The following is a 23,392-nucleotide window of genomic DNA, read 5'->3' as shown; positions in this document are numbered from 1 at the left end:
ACATTGCCATAAAACATGAGAACTGAAATATTCATATAGGGTGAGCACTATTCTTCAATCTACACCTCTCAGTCCGTCTGAAATTAATTCTACGCCACAACTCTGGAAGGATTTAATGGGCTCATTTCCTAACCAGGAATAATACATTAAAGAATGGGCTATCATCAGGCTATGCCTCGGTTACCCCAAGGGAAACATAGAAGTAAAAGGCAAGTGGACATTCTTTTAAAGCAGACCTTTGCAGCAGTTCTCTTGTAAATGATTCAGCATGTCTCTTCACAGAAATCTAAAAAGTAGAAGACATTTCCAAATTTCCCTGTAGGCCTCAATCTGATTCAGAAGCCCTCTTAAATGAGGGATTCCTCAAGAGCCGTGGTGGCACAGTGATTAGAGTGCAGTACTGCAGGCTATTTCCACTGCCTGCCGGCTGCCTGCAGTTCAGCAGTTCAATTCTCACCAGCTCAAGGTTGACTCAGCCTTCCATCCTTCCGAGATCAGTAAAATGAGGACCCAGATTGTTGGGGACAATATGCTGAGTCTGTAAACCGCTTAGAGAGGGCTGTAAAGCCCTGTGAAGCGGTATATAAATCTAAGTGCTATTGCTATTGCTTCCTTTTTAAATAAGAACCGAGGCAATTCACAAAGAGAAAGTCAACAATAAGTATATCTGCCAAAGAGCTTTCTGTGCCCCAGGCTTCCAAAGCTATCTCTTCAAGTTATTGGCCTGTTCATCTACCTCATGTTCATATAAATATCAGGTACTTTAACTTGGACTCCAACATCATAGATAAAGGAGGCATTGTCTAGTGATAAGAATAAAAGGATTAGGTCCATAAGCCACCTAAGTAGCAATAACACCCTCTACAAATTTATTGTTACAGTAGAACTATTAAGAGCTTAAATTTCCTAGAAGGATTAGTGAATTAGTGAATTAGCACCCCACCCCCAAATGCACCTTCTTATTTCTTTCTTAGAATTGGCCAAATAGCTATCAAAAGCATATGGGAATTTAGTAGTGAAAAGGAATAAGACAATCTAGCAAAAGGACTATATAATAGGAACCAAAATTTAGTCTTTTTGTTAGAATCATCCACGCCTTCCACTTGGAATCACCAAACTTTGATATTCTTCATTTGAACATGTAGGCAAAAAGTACAATGGAGAGAATTCATTTTTTATATTGGTTAATAAAAGTTATTCTGTGGGCTCCTGGTTTAACCTAGTGATGCAAATTCTGGGATTGATAAATGCCAGCAGTTCCATGCTACAGTCCCTCCTTATCTTGTTTAGCTCATCTGCAGGCATTTCAGATCTTCATATAATTCCTTATGGATCTTTCAGGTGTACTTATCATGGTCTCAACCATTGTTCCTGCAAATGGTGGAGATTCATGTGATTCATGAACATAGTATTCAGTGTTTTTATAGACATGCTTCTAATGACAACTGCTATTTGTATCCTGCTTGTACCACTATTCAAGAACCAACTACTAGTAGCAGGATTTCTAGCTAAGCTCATTGACCTGAAGATATCTAATTTTTCTACAACTGCCCTTGCCAATTCATTAGTGAATAAGTTTCTGCTGTGGGATAGGTGATGTCCCAGTTACATGTCATCCCAAATGTTTCTCATATGGTTGAGAAACAAGAGTCTAGATTTAGAACCAGGGCCAAGTTCAACATTTGTTTACATTTAGTACGTGATTTATACTGTAGATGTCCCTTAGAACTACTCTAGTCCTTGAAACAGTTGGATTTGGATCAGAGAAACAGAAAAATTAGAATATTAAATCCAAAGAATAATCTTACAAGTAATTCTGCACATTACTGATATCACTGACATGTCATACTTTGGAACAGTAAAATTAATATCTCTCCAAAAAGTTTTTAATATTATGATAGACATGATAGTATGTACATACATTATGCAAAATTTCCTTTTTTCCTCTCTTTTAGCAATATACTTAGTTCATTTCTTCATTCAGATAGATATTTTTTCTTACTCAAATACTGTGTTTTCAGCCTCAGATTAATTTTTTTCTTATTTCATTCTCCCCTAGTTCAGAGGAATTCTCTCCTTTCCGTTTACCCCATCTCTTTTTTTCGGAGAAATGTAACACTGGTGGCATTTAGATTAATCGCTTAGGCTTCTTTAGAAAAGTCTATGGAGATTATTTACCTAAAGTCTTGTTAGGTTTTTTTGGGGGGGGATGTCACTGCATGCTAAAAGGCATATTGTGGCTTAGTTTTACTTTGCAATAAATGTGCAGAACAGACTGGAGTTTTACTATGTGCTCTTATTTCCTGACATTCCCATTCTGGCTATAGTTTTTTTAAAAGGTGAAAACACCATCAAGTCATCATTACCTGGATCCTGTGATATGATACTCTGTTGGGATTAAAAACTGAAATTAAAAAGCTGACCTGGACAGTTTGGACCAAAACCCATGAAAACTGATGATTATTTATTATGCATTATATTCATGTAGTGATATTGATAGATTACATCTACCCCACAGAAATGGAGACAAAGTTTTACTTCAAGTCAAACAAATAGTTGAAGAAAAGCAAGCATTGGCTGATTATGTAAAATAAATCCAAGAACAAGCATTGATGCAAGTTAAAATTTGATACTTTATTGAATGTGTGGAAAACAAAACAGGAATATCCAAATAATATAATAAAAATACGAAGAGAATGTTGGCAAGGAAAAGGATTATATACTAAATTTCTACAAAACATTGACGGGAAAGGGAATAAAAATCAAACCTGGAATGCCTTATAGCTGGAACATTAAAAAAAAAAAAAACATTGAAGGCTTGATTTTTGTTGCTTAAGAGCCACCGGGTCCCCTATCAAAACATCTTGAATGGCACTTAGAATATCGGCACATTGAGAAAATTTTCGTCTGTTAATTACCAATAGCCACACTACTTAATCCATACATATACTATGCCTATACCTTACAACAAGTACTTGGGAACTAGCTAAAACCAGCTAAAGAAGTGGCAGCTATGATTTCACATTGCTATATATATTATAGCAATAACAGCATATAGCATATAAAGCCCAATTTGTGAAGACAGCAACAGATAGCATATGCCATCTTTACAAAGTTAAAGAAATAGTTGACCATCTAGTTCACTGCTGCAAGAAGATCACAGAGACTGATTGGCATGACAAAGCAGCAACAATGTTGCATTGGAATATCTGCAAGAAATACCACTTGCCTGCAAGCAAGCAAGAACTGGTGTGACCACAAAATAGACAAAATGAAGAAAACGAAGAAATCAAGGTTCTCTGGGACTTTAGATGTCAAACAGACAAGCATCTGCCATACAAGATCCCAGACTTAACAGTTGCTGATAAGAAAGACAAAAACATCTGAATAGTGGATGTGGCATACCTGGAGACAGCAGAATACAATAGAAAGAACTGAAGAACGTAACAAAATAGAAAAATCTGCAAATAGAAGTAGATCGACTGGCAAAAGAAAGCAAAGATACTGTCAATAATGATAGGTGCCTTGGATGCAATCCCCCCCAAAATTGAAGCACTCCTTAAACATTATCAGGATTGACAAAATTACCGCTGGTCAACTGCAAAAGGCAAATTTACTAGGAACAACTTCTATCCTCTGCCAATACCTTTAACATCATTGAATAACAACATCTGCCTATCCAAGGCCCTTCAGAAGGACTTGACAGGTGGATAAAACGCCAAATCCAGTGTAATTGGCAATAGGTTGACTGTGTAACTAACAATAATTGATAAACAGTTGTAATAACAACTAAAATGCTCTGTTAATGAAAGCCGTTTATTAGAGGAAAATATTCCCTTTCTAAAAGGGGAAAGAGCAAGGGTTGAGTGTAGCTCATGAGAGAGAACCTGGCATAAACTGAAAATAAAAGAAGTGAAGGAGCTCTCCAGAAAGTCCCAGAGACATGAAAAGGTGAGGGCCTCTTTAAAAGGTTTCCTTTTCTGCTTCATTCAAGGCATATTTATTTTGAGATAGATGAGATAGGTTACTTAGGCCACAAGCAATCTGCCACACAACTCTGCCACCTTAAACCACAAATGTCAAACTTGATGGTGTCACGTGACGTATCACAATGTATCATGACTTTTTTGCCTTTGCAGAGCTGGGGTGGGCATGGCCTGTGTGTGATACATCCGGCTCACAGGCCACCGGTTTGACACCTCTGCTAAACTCCTTGATTGGGAACAGTGCAAGGCTTTCAGCCCAAGTGCCATACATTCTCAATGTTGTGTAGCAGTTAGCAGCCTGTCCACCAGTTAAGGTTCTGAACACTTCTCAAGTGTAGGCCAGGCAGAGTGCATTGTGGCAGTCAGGTAAGCAAGATATCTGGGTTTCTAGAGAGCAGTAAGAACAGAAAAGGAAGTCACAATCCAGCCACACTAACCATTTTCCTTTGTATCATATTTTTCCAGATATTTTTAATTAAAATACCCAGAATTTTCCCCCAGGAAGGGCATGTTGAGGGAAGGGTTCCTGTTTACAATAAAACAGAATGGAAACTTCACAGTACCACATTTGCCAAAGAAGGAACTCTGTCACTCATTATAACTTTCTGTCAAATGGCACTTAGCTCCTGCTCTTAAAAATGAATTTTGAGGCTGGGTGAGTAAGTGGGTGGAGTTGGGTTTTTTCCCCTCTTTAAATACAATTAAACTTTTAAAAATGCAATTAACACTAAGAGCATTATATTATTTCTGTTAAGGCAGATACCTTCCAAATATCTAAACTAGAATACCCATAAGCTTCATCCAGCATAATTAAAAGACTTCCAAGAATTATTGGAATTGTAGCCTTAAATATCAGTGGGCACACAATTTGTGCATGTGTCTAGCAACAGAATGAAAGACCATTTATGCATTGTTCAACCAACCTGTATCTCTGATATAAATAGCAGAAAAAATGCTCACATCACATTGCAATTATTGTAATAGATGTTTTAGAAATTTCTACTAAACTAGAATTACAACACCTAAAGCTAGTTACTGTATGTTTTGTCAAGTGCATTAGTGGTGGCTTGCTCCCTGTTCTGTCTGGTTCTTGCAAACCGGTAGTAAAAGTGGCGGGAGGCTTTTAAAATAAAGCATTATAGAGCAGGGGTGTCAAACTCAGGGCCCGCAGGCCAGATCCAGCCCGTGATGTGGTGAGATCCAGCCCACGGGGCTGTCCTGGTCTACCCAATGCAAAGAGGAAACATGCCAGCAGTTTGGAGAGTGGTGTCAAGCTGGCCATGCCTACCTGGTTGACCATGCCCACCTGGCCCCCCCGAGGTCAACCACAGCCACAACCACAACTCAACCACAACTCAATGAAATTGAGTTTGACACCTCTGTTATAGATAAATAGTTCTGGTATCTGCTCCTTTTCAATATGCCAGTATCCATCAATTTTATTAATTACAGTTTTGCAAACTTTTTATTGATAATTCAATCACATCATGTGTGAATTCAGACCGATGCCCATTTTGTTATATTTTTCTTCAACATCCGTCTGCAATAGTTAGTATTGCTATATTACAGATATACAGTAAGTAAAAAGCAGACATAATATTATTCCTTTTATATTATTTGCTATATACGTTATTGTCTTTTATGCCTGCTTTTTACTTACTATATTTTTCGGACTATAAGACACACCGGTGTATAAGACGCACCAAGATTTCTAAGAGGTAAGTAAGGAAAAAAAGGTTTTTGCCCTCCCCAGCCCCCAGAGCACTCTGCAGGCCTCCCAAAGCCTCTGCGCGCCTCGTTTTCCGCAAAAAGTTTTTAAAAATTGGGAAGAGAACCTGTTATTTAAACATGGTGAGTAGACTTGGGACTGTATGGCATAGCCATGGTGGCATAGTGGTTAGAATGCAATACTGCAGGCTACTTCTGCTGACCACCACTGCCTACAGTTTGGCAGTTCAGTTCTCACTGGCTCAAGATTGACTCAGCCTTCCAGCCTTCTGAGGTCAGTAAAATGAGGACCCAGATTGTTAGGAGCAACATGCTGTGTCCGTAAACCACTTAGAGTTGTAATGCACTGTGAAGCTGTATATAAGTCTAAGTGCTATTGCTATAATATTTCCTTCAAATCTATTTTGAAGGAAATAGGATTCTGTAGAAAAATAATTCATAACCAGTATCATTTCTTTGAAGCTGCATTTTATCAAAGTCTGGTGTTCCACTTGAGGAAGTATAGTTGAACCTTTTTAAGGAAATTGGAAAAAGTATACAATTATTTTGGAACAACAATGAGCAGCAAAGAGTCTTGAATTAAGAACTGTTTTACTCTCACCTACTCATTTATATTAAATTACATCTGTCTATGCAAATGTTTTTGTAAGAAATATTGAATATGGATGTTTAAAACTCTGCATCTGCTTTTAAGATTACAGTCTCCCTTATATGTTCTTGCAAACTGTGCATTTTTAAATATTTGCTCCTGTATAGTTTTGTTTGTTTGCTTGAGGTTTTTGATTTATGCTTGCTTCTTATATCTTCTAGGTGCACTGTTTGTTTGTGGTTGAATTGTTCTGATTTATTTATGTATTGGATTTATCTAGCCAGTTTATATAACTGATTGACCCAGTTTAAATGTGTGCATGCTTAAAAAGATTGTAGTTGAATGACATTGTAAAGGTCAGGTGTTTTTCCAGATCTTTTCTTTTTCCTAATCTGCTTTTGTCAATTTTTCTTTCCTTAGATCTGCAGAATTATTAATCTTGTATCATGCCAATGTTAATCATGCTGCTGAAAGAGGAGAGACTCCTTTACATTTGGCCTGTAGAAATGGAAATACTGAATGTGTTAAACTTTTACTGGAAGCTGGAGCAGATAGAAGTGCAAATACCTCTGTAAGTTTGAACTCTTTTTCAGTCAACATTTCTGTTGAGATGTATCTTATTTGTTGGCTTGTTTTTTTGACTTATTACCTCCCTTTTGTTCAGGAGTTCAAGGCACACCTATATAGTACTCTTCTTCCCCATCACAGAAACCCTACAAGATATGGGCTGAGAGAGAGAGTGACAACTTTGACTCCCAAAAAGTAGAGAAGGGAACTAGGGGATCAGCCATATTGGACTTAATTCTCACTAACTGAGATGAAAAGATAGAAGGTATTGAAGCTACAGGAGCCTTGGGGGAGGGGGGGGAATAATCATGAAATATTGGAATTCAACATTATTCAAGCACAAGCAATAAGAGAGCTAATTTCAATAAACTTAGAGAGAGCTTGGGAAGGATTCTATGAATGAGAATCTGCAAGGGGAAAACTTGGGGAAAACAACAAGAAGCTTGGGAAACTGTGAAAAGTGAGATTATAAAAGCCCAGTCTAGCACAATATCAAAGAAGAAGAAAAATAGCAGCTCTCAAAAGAAACCAGCATGACTGTATAAAGAGCTCTCTGATAAATTGAAAGACAAAAAGGAGAAGTATAATAAGTGAAAAGAGGGGCACATAACTAAGACAGAATATCAGCAAATAGCCCGAGCCTGCAAAAATGAAGTGAAGGAAGCTAACACTCAAAATGAACTAAGGCTTGAGACAAAAGTCAAAAATAACCAAAAAAAGCTTCTTTCAATTTGTAAAAAAACAAGAAAAAAGTCAAGGAAACAACTGATCTGTTAATGGGAGAAAGTGGCAAGCAACAGGGAGAAAGCAGTACTGTTTAACTCATTTTTGCATCCATCTTTACACAAAAGGAAAAAACAGTCCAACCTATCTAAAACAATATCTTAAAAAACAGATTAGGAGTACAAGTTAAAATAGGCAAGAAAATGGTAAGTGAACACTTTCCCACCCTAGATGAGTTCAAATCACCCCAAGGATTACACCCCAAGGTTCTGAAGGACCTGGCAGACATGATCTCAGAACCACTGAATTATATCTTTCAACGATCCTGGAGCACCAGGAAACTACCAGAGGACTGGAAAAGAGCTGATGTAGTTCCCATCTTCAAAAAAAAAAAAAAATAGATCCAGGAGACAATAGACCTATCAGCCTAACTTCAATACCTGGGAAGATTCTAGAAAGGATAATCAAGCAACAATTCAGTGAATACCTATAGACAAACAAAAGTCGTAACTGAAAGTCAACATGGGTTTGTCAAAAACAGATGCCAGACAAATGTTATTGCATTCTTTGACAAAGTGAAAAATTAGTGGACCGGAGGAATGCTGTGGATATAATTTACTTTGAGTTCAGTAAAGCATTTGATAAAGTAGACCACAACCTATTACTTGACAAGATACACAAATGTGGGTTAGACAGCATCACCACCAGATGGCTGGCTGACCAACAGCACTCAACATGTAGTCCTTCAATGGAACTGCACCTACATGGAGAGAAGTATGTAGTGGGGGGCCCCAAGGCTCTGTTTTAGGTGCAGTACTCTTCAACATCTTCATCAATGATTTGGATGAGGGGATAGATGCGGAATTCATCAAATTTACAGACGACATCAGGCTGGCAGGAATAGCCAACATTCTAGAAGATAGGCTTATAGAAAGATCTTGACAGACTTGAACATTGGTCCCTACCTAACAAAATGAAATTCAATGGTGAAAAAAGTAAGGTTCTACATTTAGGCAAGAAAAAACAAATGCACAGGTATAGTATAGGTGGTAACTGACTCAATAGTAGTAACTGTGAGAGGGTTCTTGGAATCCTAGTGGAAATCACTTAAATATGAGCCAACGGTGTGCTGCAGCTGCCAAAAAAGCCAATACAGTTCTAGGCTGTGGGGATATAATCCCCACAGAGGATATAATCACAGAGGGATATAATCAAGATCATGTGAACTGTTAATACAACTTTATAATGCCTTGGAAAACCATACTTGGAATATTGCTTCTAGTTTTGGTTGCTATGATGTAAAAAATATGTTGGGATTCTAGTTAGAGTGCAGAGAATAGCAACAAAGATGATTAGGGGACTAGAGACTAAAACAAAGAATAGTTGCTGGATGTGGGTATGTCTGGTTTAATGAAAAGAAAGAATAGGGTGACATGATAGCAGTATTCCAATATCTCAGAGGTTGCCATGAAGAAGAGGGAGTCAAGCTATTCTCCCACCTGAAGGCAGGACAAGAAGCTATGGATGGAAACTAATCAAGGAGAGAAGCAACCTAAAATAAAGGAGAAATTTCCTGACAGTTAGAACAATTAATCAGTGGAACAACTTGCTTCCAAAAGTTGTGAATGCTCCAACACTGGAAAATTTTAAGAAGAGATTGGACAACCATTTGTCTGAAATGGTATAGTGTTCCCTGCCTGAACAGGGGTTTGGACTACAAGACCTCCAAGGTCCCTTTCCACTCTGTTATTCTGTATTCTGTTACATATCTACTCGTATTGATTCTACTCACTATAAATACCTTTCCATGACATTTTTGGAATAAAAGAAATATTTCATTTTTATACGGCAAACCTTAAACCTGGGGTCCCCAAACCCCAGGCTGCGGCCCTATACTGGGTCGTGGCCTGTTTAGAACTGGGCCATGTAGGTGGAAGGCAAGATCATTCGGTGGCTGTCTTTTTGCTTGCCTGCGAAGCTTCCCTCACGCAAGCAGGGGCCATTCTCAATCATAAGAAACTATCCCCTCCCCCCTGGCCAGGCCACCAAACCAGAAAGGTTGTTGATGGCTACTTAAACAAGTTTTAATTGGCACTTTCCCCCAAGATTCCTGAAATAACTATCTTTCTTATTCTCATACTTGGCAGCTATAAGATAACAAGTAACGTTGTTCACAATGTTCTTCCGTCATCTTTATTTGTATGATCTCAGTGTGGAAGAGTTTGTTTTACTTCTGCAACAAAATCTTGGACACGTCACATCACAATAAGACAAGGGCCTTTTATTGCTCTCCTCTTGCAGTTTGTCTAAACTTCCCCTACCTTAGTTTTCTACATGGAGTTACTAATTTTGTATTATGAACCAGTGAAGACATTGCCACACTTTAAAGCCATATTCACAAAGGACACAATGAATAAAGGTGAATCTTGAATCAGATGAACTGTTGTTCTATTGAAAGGAGTGTGTTACACTATACAATATATATTCTCCTTTCCATACAGTATACGTTTCTATATCTAGGCACAAGCATTCAAACATGTCCATCTGTGTAGGTTGTGGCTACAGTGGCTTTCATGGTAGGCTATTGCATTTCACAAAGTAACAATATATATCGTGCAGAGTAGAATCTGTCTTTGCTGTATGTTATAAATGTATGTATTTATATATGTACGTATGTAATGCAATGTTTAATTTTACACATATGAGTATTTTACATGTCATGTTAAATATTCAGAAATAAATCCACTGATTTCAAAGCAGATAAATATTCAGCAAATAAATCCATTGATTTATTATTTCAATTTGCAACTTGTATTGCTCTGAGATGCTGAGTTCCACATTGTGAGGAATGTTTTCTTTTTTTTTCAAAATTCAAGTGCAATCCCTGAATCCAGGGATATTTTTAAGGGATATACAGTATTATTGTTTTTGCCAAGAGTTTTTCTTCTCTATTTCTATAGATATGTGTATATGCACACACATATACAAAAAAAACGTTCCTATTGTTTCATTTAGATCTTTTTGCTTACCTGTTGTTTTTCTTAATGTCCTGTCCTCCATCTCAAAACCTGAGTATTGTTTCTAAAGCCTCTAAAGTATTATATCAATTTATATAATAATCAGATGCATATTATTGATAGGTAAACTTGCACAAGCATAATTTCACACCAAAATCCCATTACATTTCCCCAGGTGAGCCATACCATTTAACAAGCTTGTCAAATTTAATGAAAAAGCAGCAAATTCTTAATGATTTTTTTTGTTTTTTAATGCATGTTTAATATCCAAAAAAAAAGAGAGAGGTGTGGTAGTTTATGCTGCAGATATCAAAAAAGTAATGACATGGAAAATGGTATTCTGGCAGCAAAATGTATGTGATCAGTCATGCTGTTAAAATGTAGTATTGTTTTTTATTTATTTCCATTGAATTTCAGTCAAATGGTATAATGAATAATTATAGTTTTAATTACTTTGGGAGCATAATCCACAAGGCATAAAGAACTGTTTGAAATGGATCTTTAAAAGTAATACCAATATCAATATTACTCTTTAATCCTTTATTTGTAATTGCCTTTGTTACAGGAGAAAAAAAGCTAATTGGCAAAATTATTTCCCGATTGATCTTGACCACTTGACCTTTGACCTTGGTTGAAACACAAATTCAGGCAGTTGCGTTTTGAAGAAGCAGGTTGCAATTTTTTTTCAGAACGAGGAATACTGGAAAACACTGCAGCTTATTATTTGCCATTTAAAGGCAGAGAAGCCTTATTCTGTAAGCTGAAATATACTAATTGGGAAAAGAGAAGGATTAATAATAAAAAGTGTAAGATTTATGTAACTTGAAGAGAACCCAGAGTATAGTAATAAAGTAAATATATGCATTCAGTTTAAAAGAAATGAATCAAATAAAATTAAGATTTGAAAATTATTTCCAAAGGAGTTGTACTTCCTTTGTGCTTTATGTTGTCTACATTATGCTAATGTAGAAAAAGACTTCTGGCAATGCATAGTGTCAAAAAATAAGCATATACTTATATAAATTTATAAGATTTGCAATAATAATAATAACAACAACAACAACAACACACATCCACCTCTCCCAGGTCTTTGGGAAGGACTCGGTAAATGGATAAAAATGCCAAGTCCAGTCTAAGCATCTGGCAACCAACCACAATAATAAATTAAATATCTGACAAGGTTCCACTAATGACTATAATTGTCTTACTAGTGAGCTGCACAATGGAAGTATCTACATATCTGGCAGTGAACAAATCCCAAAATTTGTTCCACTATCAAGAAAAATATGATCCATATAACAGAACTTACCAAGATAGTTTATTTTATCCAATAAAGAACAATAAGTTTGGAAATCTGGTCCAATTATATGTGATCTACTGGAGCCCTTCTTGAACTGATATTATTTAGAGATTAAAATGCAGTTTCTAAAATTTCCAAGCAGCAGATGAGGAATCATCCAGATATTTATCCCTAGATTTAGCTCTGATCCCTAGATCTAGCATTAAAGGCAAAAGTAAAGGTTCCCCTCGCACATATGTGCTAGTTGTTCCAGACTCTAGGTGGCAGTGCTCATCTCCGTTTCAAAGCCAAAGAGCCAGCGCTGTCCAAAGACGTCTCCGTGGTCATCTGAGTGGCATGACTAAACTCCAAAGGCACACGGAACGCTGTTACCTTCCCACCAAAGGTGGTCCCTATTTTTCTACTTGCATTTTTTACATGCTTTCAAACTGCTAGGTTGGCAGAAGCTGGGACAAATAAGATAATAAAATAAGATTAATTAATAAATAAATAATAAAATAATTTTTAATAATAAAATAAGATCTAGCATTAGTTTTGCCCAAATTAATAATGTCTTTTACCTCTGAAATTGCTACAAAATTAAAAGTGGGGGGGAAATATAGGGGGCTTCGTCAGGGACTTCTTATACTTTCTTATCACTTCAGTCTTGTGTATCTCACTAGTAGAGGTGAACCAGTAGCGTTTTATCACCTCCAATGCCACATTTAGATTTAAGTGAGGGCATGAATTAAAATTCTTGTTTTGGTCATAAGAATTGCCTTTAAAAAGAACCAGCATATATGTTATAAACAGTTATATCTGTAACTGTAATAGTGGCTACAATTTTTAAGCAGGCTAAAATATATTTTATGCAGGGACATATGAAAGATCATCATACTTCATATTTCTAGAAGTTAGTGGGAAGTGCATAAAATAAAGCTGAAATTAAAGAAAACAAATGCAAAATGCATTTCTACAAACAATAGAAATTGCTATAGTAAGCATGTATTTATACCTGCATTAATGTTCCCATGTGGTGATATTTTTTTATACATTTCCTAGGAATACAAGACATTCTTATCAATGAGCTTCCTATACCATGCTTTTTTTTTTAATGATTTTGCTTCATACAGCTAAAAACATCCTTTGCACTCATTCAACTCATTTTGCCCTATTCCCTGATGTATAGTCTTTTCTCTCTTTCTAAAAGCAGCTAGTGCTACCACTAGGGTTAAAAAGTCAGATGAAGCATTTTCTTTTCTGATTAAATATATACCAAAAGTATTGCAAAAACATGAGTTATTAAGAAGAGAATAGGTTTAAGAAAATGTTTGCTTATTTGTGCATTTGTGCATTCATTCATTTATTTATGATACCAATTCATTTATCTAGGATCCTGAACTTGTTTTAAATTTGTTTTTAATTGATCTAGGATGGCTGGACTCCATTTCATGCTGCTGTTGATGCTGATAATGTTGATTGCCTGAAGTTTTTGATGTATTATGGAAAATCAAGAGATGGAAGCATTGAGAATGAAGCAGATGCTAACAACATCTTGAGCTTAGAGAGTAAAGATTTCTTTAGCCATAAAGCAAAGCCCATTGTTCCTGCAGATCTCATCAACCATGTGAACAAAGATGGCTGGACTGCAGCCCACATAGCAGCATCAAAAGGCTTTAAGGTCAATTTGTTTATCTAGCACATCATTTAGTATATTGAGCAATCAGATTTAAATGACAATTGCGCTGGTATGCATGGCTGATATATTTGAGGCCAAATTTTATCTTAATTTAGGATGCTATTTTAAAAGGGGACAAGGTTAGTTTTGGGGATAAAAAATATGAATGTGTGGCCATGAAGATGAAGGAGAATGTAAATCAGTTTTAAGACCGGAATGATGGTTGAGGTAATATCCTGCATTATAGAATTCAAAATTATCTAAACAAAAGACAAACATAAAAATTCTTTACAGATTCATTGTCACTAAAGGAAGATAAAGCAACTAGCTATTTATCTAATTCATATATTTGTATTCTAACAATTGTGGCCAATGTTGTGCCTTGTGGAACCAACAACAGGGATTGCTGGTTTCCTAATTGTTGGTTTATATTAAGATTACTTTCTAAATTTAAAATGGTTCAGCCAAATTTATTTAATTTGTTTTATCTCTATTTTAAATTTTGTATTTATATGTTTTATTTTATGGCTGTTCACCGCCCTGAGTCCTTCGGGAGTAGGGCGGTATACAAATTTAATAAAATGAAAATAAAATGAAAATAAATTCTATGCTATTCCTTATCCTCTAAGGGACATAATATTTATATTTTAGCTGGGTATAATTGGAAAGACTATATTAGATGGACAAGTCATAGACCCTGTACCCTATTGTCCCTTCACATACAGTGTCCTAAAATAGCCAGCTCAAACTGATGTGCTACTTGGCTGATTATATAAACTGCAGTGGACTCCACACAGTAGTAATGGCTACGTGTATAGACAGAGAAAAATTGCCTGGTTATAAACTGCCTTACTTCCAACTTAAAGCAAAATACATCTTAGACTTTTAAGCTGATAAACATTTATCAGATTTATTACAATCAACTCATAGGGCTTTTGGCAAGGAGATACATAAGTACATCTATAAATCATCTTCCCCTCTAAAGTAAATGAATGCAGAGGAAGACTTTTTCAAATCTGGGTGCTGTGGCATATATTTTTCCTATTCAGTTATATCATAAAAAGCCTGTACCATGGTCTTCTTCAAAATAGTGTATTTTGATAAACACTATAATTTCTATCATTCTCCAAAGTTCACTTTGTATATTCACTCCTTAGGAATCATGGGGCTTGTAATCTAAACCAGTCTATTATCTGCATAAGTATTAGATATGTTTTGCTTATAATAAAAAAGAAAACGTTTTGTTTTGTGTGTGTGTGTGTTGCAATATGCTTGTCCAAATAATTTCATGGAATCTCATGGTGCAAAATGTCTGAAGGAAAGCTGGTTCTTTTTATATATAACCTATTTCAATGATGAGAAGCATTCATTTTAAAAGGCTATAAAAACGGAATCCAGTTCATATCAATCTCTTGTAACTTTCAAACTATATTGTTATTATCTTTCCAGAGCTGCCTAGAAGTTTTATGTAGCCATGAGGGACTGGAGGCTGAAAGAAAAGATAACTGTAATCGAACACTACATGATGTTGCTACTGATGACTGTAAACATCTTCTAGAGAACTTGAGTAAGTTAACAGTCTTATATGAGTACCTGAATGTTTCTGTAAAAAAAAAACCAGACTTCTCTCTATTTCTATGTAATATGACAATAGAGAATGTTCTCTGGTAGAAAGCCTGAATGAAGGAATGGTTATGGTATTGTCCAAAGACTGACTCCAAGTCCACTCTCGGCCATGATCATTTACTGGCCCTGTTCCTGAGATGTTTGACTAGATTTTGTGGTTGTAGAGAGTTCGTCATGACACTTTCAAATGATATAATGGTCTTTAGAGATTAAATTTAGCCCTAAAGAAATCTAATTTGTTTGAAATTAAATCAGGCTTCCCCTAGACATCCTGATCCAAAATACCAATGGAGCATAAATGCTTCTTATTTTTCCAAAGATCAAAAGACCATCCTCGGCAGCCCTTGAGATATGGAGCTGCTCTAGTAATTGCTTGTTGGCATTGTTTGGGCTCCTTTTCACAGCTAGGTGGGAAATAATGAGACTATGAAAATAGATAAGATACAGGCTCTCCATGATGGTGATAACTGTTATCATAGCACCACTGATGCTTTTGTTTGGACTTGCTCTGGCAAGAGAAAAAAGAAAAGAGGTGAGGCAAGAGAAGTCAGTCTTCGAGAGGAATGTTGGAACAGCCTGGGTTGTTCACATCATGTGAAAGCGACCAAGGAAAGAAGCTGTGCCAGTTTCTGTTTATCAGTCCAACCTACTTTACAGAATTGTTTTATGAGAAAAGTTGAAAAGGTAAAGGCCTCTATGCCATTTGAAGCTCCTTGAGGAAAACAGGATGTAAACTTCTCTATCTCTCTATAGAGATGGCCTAAAATGTTTTTAAAATAAGGGTAGGTTTTGTAAATAGAAGGTATAATATGCTGTTACATTTCAGACATTCACCATGTAATTCTTTTTATGGTGTTTTCACTCATTCTCTTCAGTCATCTTTGTCAGAGATTTTTAGACTTGCCATAATTTTTAGCCATACATAGTACAGATTGAAGGCACATTAGAGCGCTGTTGATTATTCATGACATTTAATAATTTTAGCACTAATCACTTACATTATTTTATGTCCCATTGACATTAAAGAAAAGTTGTATAAATTGCTCTTATTATTTCTTGCCAAATTTGTATTTTTTCAAGTTAATTCAGTTAGAGGATATCATTATTTCAATTTTGCAGACCAGTTTTATAGTTGTTCAGGGTTTTCCATTGAGACTATTCTCTATTGCATTGCTCATGGCTTCTTGCCAGTTTATAATCATGTTACTCAAATACAAATGTGAGATGTGTCCTTTGAAAAGACTGGTAGTTCTTCTTTCCCAGGGGTACTGTTTTTCTATTATCTGGAATTTGGACTTTGGAAACGAGTCAGAGAAAATTCACCATATATGCTCTTCTTGCAGTCATCCTTGTGAGCATTGTGATTTGGCACAGCTTCAGTGTTAACCCCTCTGTCCCATTTAAAAATTGAGCAGTCTGAAGTAGCATATCTAGACACCTAAATTAGCAGGGAATGGATTTTTTCCCAAGGCACTCTCACATGGAACTTTGAATGGGAGGGTTAATTATGTTTTGAGCCTTTTTACATCAATTGAGAAATTGGCTTATGCAGCAGCAAAGTATCTTCAAGCTTTTGCCCAAGCATCTATTGTAGCAAACCACAATCAGCATTTCAAATAAAGGAATAAAGTAGATTTTCCCTACTAAAGCAGGAAAAAAAATACAGGCTGTGCTGAAGAAAATAATTTTAAGGTATTTACTTTTGCCATCTGTTGCAACTTTCTTTCCTAACCATACACATTTGGAATGCCATCCCACTTCATGGACTAGCAAAAATTGGCAGGAGTGTGTTGGGAGAAAAGATAATCTAATGATTCCAATAAATTTCCCTTTTTGTTCTCTTTAGAGCTGAAGTGTGTGTGTGAGTGTGTGCGCACACACACACACACACACACACATAGGCACAGGCACATATACATGCTGCCATATAGGGTATTTTATTAAGAAATGATCGGTAGAAATGCATATATATTTCAATAAGAAGTATTCTAAGTATACATATTTTTAGTTTGGGATTTTAAAAAATTCTTCTTCTACTTTTTTTGTATTGGTTCTTAGTTGTTAGGCCAGCATTTCTCAATTAGAAGACTTGTTTATATAAATTGGATGGCAATTACTGTAAACACTAGTAAAGATGTGCTCTCTGGGGATTGTAGGATTTGTAATCCCAATATATTTGAAGGATGCCAGATTAGGGAAAGCTGATAAACAGTAGGGTAAATTATTATTAGAGCAAGAGCCTTCACAAGATGTAGAATTTATGATTTGGTTAGAATCATAATAATATGGTAGGATATTCTTGAAATTTAAAATAGGGAAAGCAATGGCCTTCCTGGTTTTTCTTTTGTACAAAGATAAAAACCAACTAAAATACAAGTAATATGAACAAAGGTGGAAAGAGCTGATTAAAAGTAAGTAGATACTTGAAAAAACTTTTTCAATAAAAAAAAAAGTAAGTAGATACTTTAAAAGATAAACTCTCTCTTGAACTGAGCTTGATTTCTATTAACATATCAATGCAGTTTTGTACATATTGTAGCTATTGTCCTTCATGGATATTTTTTTCAATTTCCCATTTTAACCTACATTCCTGAAGTTTTCCACAATGGGTGAGGCTAGATAAGAAGGAAAAGGACAGCAAGAATCTACCAATCAACCAATCACTGCCCTGAAAAAATGTCCCCCACCCCATTACATTATTTGTGGGCAGCAACACTTTTGGGCCTTATCATCGAAGTGTGTAAAGTTGAAGTATTGCAATGTATTAAAATATTTTCCTCCATCATGGCTGTGAGGATACTCCACACTCTTTTCATTTCTGATTCAAACAGCACACAAAGCATGAAATGAAAATATAAGTTTGTAATATTTCACCTTTTTGTCAAATTTTAAATAAAACTTTCAGGTGATTTATCCAGCCATAATGTTTTTAAACTGTGTGATGCAAATGTCTACCATACTATTATGCCCTGAGACATTTTAGATATATTTGATATTCATCTAACGAAAGAAAAGGGTCATACAATAATCAGAGATTATGGAGCTAGATCTGAGACCACTGTTGAGTAAGTTTTTGCTATAAAGTGAAATATTTTTTATTTGAAAAATCATTGTTTCTCTTGGAGTCATATTTTAATGTATCTGTAGAATTAGCTCTTGGATCCAGGAATGCAAAGCATTTGAAAATGTACTTGTAAATGCTATGCCTCTGTTGCACACTTGTTCAGTTTTCTAATTCTACCTAAACAGATGCTTTTAAAATTCCTTTACGGATTGCTGCAACTCAGATTGATCAAACTTGCTATGGTACGGATGATCTTGATATGGAAAATATTATATGGATGTTAAATATACGAAAACAGACAACCTGGGATGATTTTTCCAAAGCCGTGACTCAGGCAGTGACAAACCATTTCCAAGCAATCGCCTCTGATGAATGGAGAAGCCTGGAAGACTTGACACCTAATAAGACCACAGAATTCAGCATCGGCCTCACTGTGAGCAGTATATTATCCATCAAACTGGGTAAGCACTGGTGTTTCACAGATCTTTCACATGTTAAAAAGTACCTTGGGTAAAGTTAAGCCAGTTACAAGAAGCTGGTAGAATATAAAGACTGACTTCAGATTTAACACTCATCAGAGAACTCAAGGAAAACTTGGCCTTATCTATTATTTCCTGCATCTGAGTGATAATAAACCTACACTATAACATCACATATAATGTTGATATTTGGCTTTTTAAAAAAACTTACTGTCTTGTATTAACCCAGCATGATTCATGTTTTAGTGTGATATATGAAACCAACTGTGACTTATTCAGTGCACCACATTTTAATATAATGTATGTACTCTGGTGTGTGATAATTCATCCTCTCCCCTCCCCCCAGGATTATTGGTTTACTTGGGAATTGATTTGAATCTGTGTTAAACCATGATTCCCAGTGAGCATATCAGAAAAAATTAGGAATTGGAATGGAGTCATAGTTTATTTTGTTTGTTTTTATTCCATCTTTATTATTTTCCTAACAATCAAAATGACCAATACACCCAACACACCTTCCTCCTCTTATTTTCTCCACAACAACAATTCTGAGAGATGGATTGGGCTGAGAGAGAGTGAATGGCCCAAAGTCACCCAGTTGACTTTCATCGTGAAGGCAGGACTAGAACTCAAGGTCTCCAGCTTTGTAGCCTGGTGCCTTAACCATAGACCAAGCTGGCTCTATTTCTTTTCCTCAGTGAAGGAGAAAGAGTTGACAGGAGTGCACAAGTCTAAAACTTTTCTTGAAGTAATAGAAGTGATACCTTGGCTTTGAATTACATATTGTTCTGCCCCAACTATGGGTCCCAAGAAGTGTAGCACACACACACAGCTCCAAAAACTCCATTTAATACAAACAGACCCCTTTCAAAATGCAGGCTTTAATCACAAATGTCCATATCAGCCTGCTATGAATTACAGAGATTAAACAAAGTCCGACAAGGGTTGACAATCAGCCCAGAAACCAAAAAACTCACTCTCAAATTGCTCTGCGTAGGACCAAACTGTTGTTTCCAGCAACATTTGCTATCTGTGTGTGAATTTAAATAGGCTAAGGGAATGGCCAATGAACCCCAAGCCTTACTCTTGAGGAGACCTCCTCCTGAGTAGCCACTCCTGCCTTTTGGCAGCCCTGCGTGCTCGAGCATTGAGAAGAGGCTCCTCCACATCACTCTCTTCACTTGAAGGAGCCTCTGGAGGTTCTGAAGGCCCTGGCTGAGTCTCTGCCTCCAGTACATCATCCTCTTCAGCCTCCTCGCTGTCCGACTCGAGCGCCAGCTGCACAGTCTGCTGACGCGACACCACACCAGCCTCCTCATCGTCGGGATCAGCCACAATCCGCGCAGACTGCTGGCGGGCCACAACACATATGGAAAGGACAGTGAAGTTCTTTTACTTATCTTTTACTCCAAAAATCAAAATTATACCTTTGTGATATAACTAAATAAATAGCCTCAAACACTCTGCATCAAATGAGGTACGTCCCTTCTGTCAACATTGTTTATAGAAAGGTATAGGAGTGAATGTAAAGGTTTTCATCTAAAAAGCAGAACAGGTTTCAATTTGATTAGCTACCAATATCTGCACTTAAGGGACCTAAATTCTTTCTCAACTATCATTCTTCTGTTAAAGCAAATTTGGAACAAAGTATTATACATATCACAAATTACAGTCCAATTTAATTATTATTGTAGGAGTCATCACTGATAAAGCATGTGGAATTTATACAGCTCATGTGGTCTGTAGAATAATATGCCAAATAAATTTATATGTATTGTCTCCTGTAATTTTCTTTAGTCTGCATTAATCTTTGCATAATAAAAAATATGAATGCCAAATTATAAATTAATAATAGTTACAATAAAAAGCAGGGTAGAAACTAGCATTTTTACTTGAACTTTATTCCAATTTCAAATATGATGGGGAAAATAAGGGACTGTTTAATCTTCCACATTAGTTGTATTGTAATCACTGTGGTAAATATAAAAGTGTGTGATGTATTATATAAATTGCATCATAATAGAATTATTATGTGCTCTGGGTATGCCTCTGAACTTCTTTCTTTCTTTCTTTCTTTCTTTCTTTCTTTCTTTCTTTCTTTTCTTTTCTTTTCTTTTCTTTCACAGGTAATATTTCATGGTCAGTAGGTCAGACTTTTCCGCAGCCACCTTGGGAATTTTTGAAAAGCAATGAGGTGGAACACATCATCATATCTTTACTTGGTAAATTAATTTATTTCTGTCTGGCATCAAATATCACATACACATTTTAATGAAAAGTTATAGGATTATTCATCTTCAATATATTCTTTTTAATTTTTAAAGTCCAATAACCTTCCTAGAATATGTTCACAATTAAAAATGTGAAGTTCAGTTAGAACAGCTAATTTTTAAACATCTTTCTAGATAATTCCTTCTTATCTTAATACACATAATATGCATATCATATACAAATTATTTGCAATAATTGGTTTTGAGCTTCAGTTTTATATTTCTCTTTCATATAAATAAAAAATATGCAATAGGAAGGTTTTATTCCCACCATCATCATCCTGGTGGCCTTTCCATTCTCTGGCTCACCATCTTGAAACAACAGTTCTGTCCTTCATTACAGATATTATAATTATTTTAAAGGTGTAACGTATCTAAAGAGGTTTGAATTTTCTAGAATGCTGCCTAAAGCATGCATAGAATTTTCTTGTTTGTCATCCAATATAGCCAGAATAACTCACAGAGAAGATTTTTCAAGGCAGTTTGGATTAATTTAATAAAAACTATAGGCGTGTAGGCGAATGCTATGTATTTACAGTAGTGTGTAATTTAATACATAGCCCCTCCTAACCTTGAAATTGTACTCATTATTCTTTATCCTATAGGTCCCCAAGAAGGATACCTGCACAGTGTGACTTATGCATCTATGATCCATCTTCAAACATTACAGAATTACCTCAGGCTGGTATGGAGATGCTTAATTCTTCCTAACAATAGTATACTGTATTTCTTTCTGAGTCACCACTTCTATAAATATGGTGAAATAAAATCCTCTAAAATATTCTTATTTCCTACCTAGCATTTGAAAAAAGGTCTATTGATATCTACTTCTGTCAGGACTCCCTGACATAAATGAGAAAAAGAGAATCAGGAGTTTGGCCACTGAAACAAACTAATTTCTTCCTCTGGAGTATCATTTATGGCAGGGATGGGTAACTATGGTTTCTTTATGACCTGTGGACTTCAACACCCAGAATTCCTGAGCCAGAAGGCTCAAGAATTCTAAAGTTGAAGTCCACAGCTCATAAAGGACCATAGTTGCCCATTCCTGATTTATAGCATTAAGAAGCAGGTTGTTTGTGACAAGAAGTAATGGCAAAATTATATTTAGCTTTAACTGTTTGAATAACTGACTGGAATATGTGACATTAGTAGGTTGTGTCTACTTCTCTCCCTTTGGTTATGAAAATTTTATTTTCTTCCCTGGTTCCATTCAATTTTCTTGGAGAAAATCTATATATGTGGTCACTAGGAGTTAATGGGACATAATCAGTCAATCAATCAGTTTATTTCATTGCTTAGAATAAATTGTGAAAAGAGCCATTCAGGAGAAGCAGAAGCTTTTTCCTGGATATTTTGACTTTGATGAACATACTCTAAATTGCTTGTTTCCTATGTATGAATCAAAACATTAACCTATCCCTAAGATCACCAAGACTGGTGATCTAGCATGATCTAAATTCAGGTACAATTGAAGTTTAGATTAGCTACATCTCGTGAATCACAGATTCCCCAACACTGCTCTAAGAGTATTAGGAAAACTGTGCTGTATCAGATCAAGATTTGAGGCAGTCTTTTTCTAACAAGGTACTTTAGTTAGGAACCCACATATACCAGCTGTCCCCATGTTCTGCCACAGAATATGAAATCATAATACTCATGACATCTATAAAGCAGGAATTCTGGATCCTGCAGGGAGCGCAGTGGCTCACGAGGTTAGGGTGCTGGGCTGATGATCGGCAGGCTCGCATTTGAGACCTGGTTGCTACCACGGGACAGGGTGAGCTCCTGTTACACACTCCAACTCCTGCCAACCCAGCAGTTCAAAAGTGAGCAACTGCAAGTAAATAAATTGCTACAACTTAGGTGAGCAACTTAATAGGGATGTGAAGTGATGGCAGCAGTGATGTCACTATTCAATCTTTTCAATCCAGAAGTTTTTCAGTGCTTCCAACACAACTGTAGTAGTAGTACTGGAACCTGCAGTTTAAAGAGGGGGAAAGAATTCAGTAATTTAATTCAAAATGTCCCAGTTCTAAGTGTACCTGTAGTCATTGTCCATTGTGATGTTTCTATTGGCTTGAAAGGCAGTGGTAGGTTTCAGATATTGTTACTACCAGTTCGCGCATGCGCCCGGCCTCGAGAACATGGCTAAATAGGATGGCACAGCACCAGGGCTGGTGGGCAGGCCCACCCGCAATCTCCACTATAGTTTCAGGTGAACTGGTCCGAACCGGCTGAATATCACCTCTGTTGAAAGGGTATGTAAGGGTATGTCATGGGAGTGTGATAACTTAAAACTTTACTGGTAAATTCCTTGTTCCTAGAGCTTCCCAGTAAAAGATAATTATATTAGGCTTCCATCAATCAGGCTGAATCTCCTAAC

At 36.2% G+C, this 23,392-nt stretch overlaps 1 protein-coding gene and 1 long non-coding RNA gene across 2 annotated transcripts in view; one reads left to right on the top strand and one right to left on the bottom strand.

Annotated features, from left to right (window-relative positions):
- CTTNBP2 (cortactin binding protein 2) overlaps positions 1-23,392 on the top strand; it is a 118,502-nt gene that overhangs the window by 71,438 nt on the left and 23,672 nt on the right. The window contains exons 7-12 of the mRNA XM_034431039.3: positions 6,724-6,874; positions 13,322-13,570; positions 15,017-15,134; positions 18,443-18,718; positions 20,863-20,958; positions 21,612-21,691. Coding sequence (XP_034286930.2) covers positions 6,724-6,874; positions 13,322-13,570; positions 15,017-15,134; positions 18,443-18,718; positions 20,863-20,958; positions 21,612-21,691 — 970 coding nt within the window. The remainder of the gene's footprint in view (positions 1-6,723; positions 6,875-13,321; positions 13,571-15,016; positions 15,135-18,442; positions 18,719-20,862; positions 20,959-21,611; positions 21,692-23,392) is intronic.
- Positions 20,831-21,716, bottom strand: LOC117673599 (uncharacterized). The gene is made up of 2 exons (XR_015728993.1): positions 21,629-21,716; positions 20,831-20,904 (listed from the first exon to the last, which is right to left on the bottom strand). It is a non-coding gene; the product is annotated as an uncharacterized LOC117673599 (long non-coding RNA).

This window comes from Pantherophis guttatus, chromosome 7 (genome assembly GCF_059756535.1).
Source record: "Pantherophis guttatus breed Tessera chromosome 7, ASM5975653v1, whole genome shotgun sequence".
In the NCBI taxonomy this organism is placed as follows: Eukaryota; Metazoa; Chordata; class Lepidosauria; order Squamata; family Colubridae; genus Pantherophis; species Pantherophis guttatus.
This window is presented reverse-complemented; position numbering and strand designations above follow the sequence as displayed.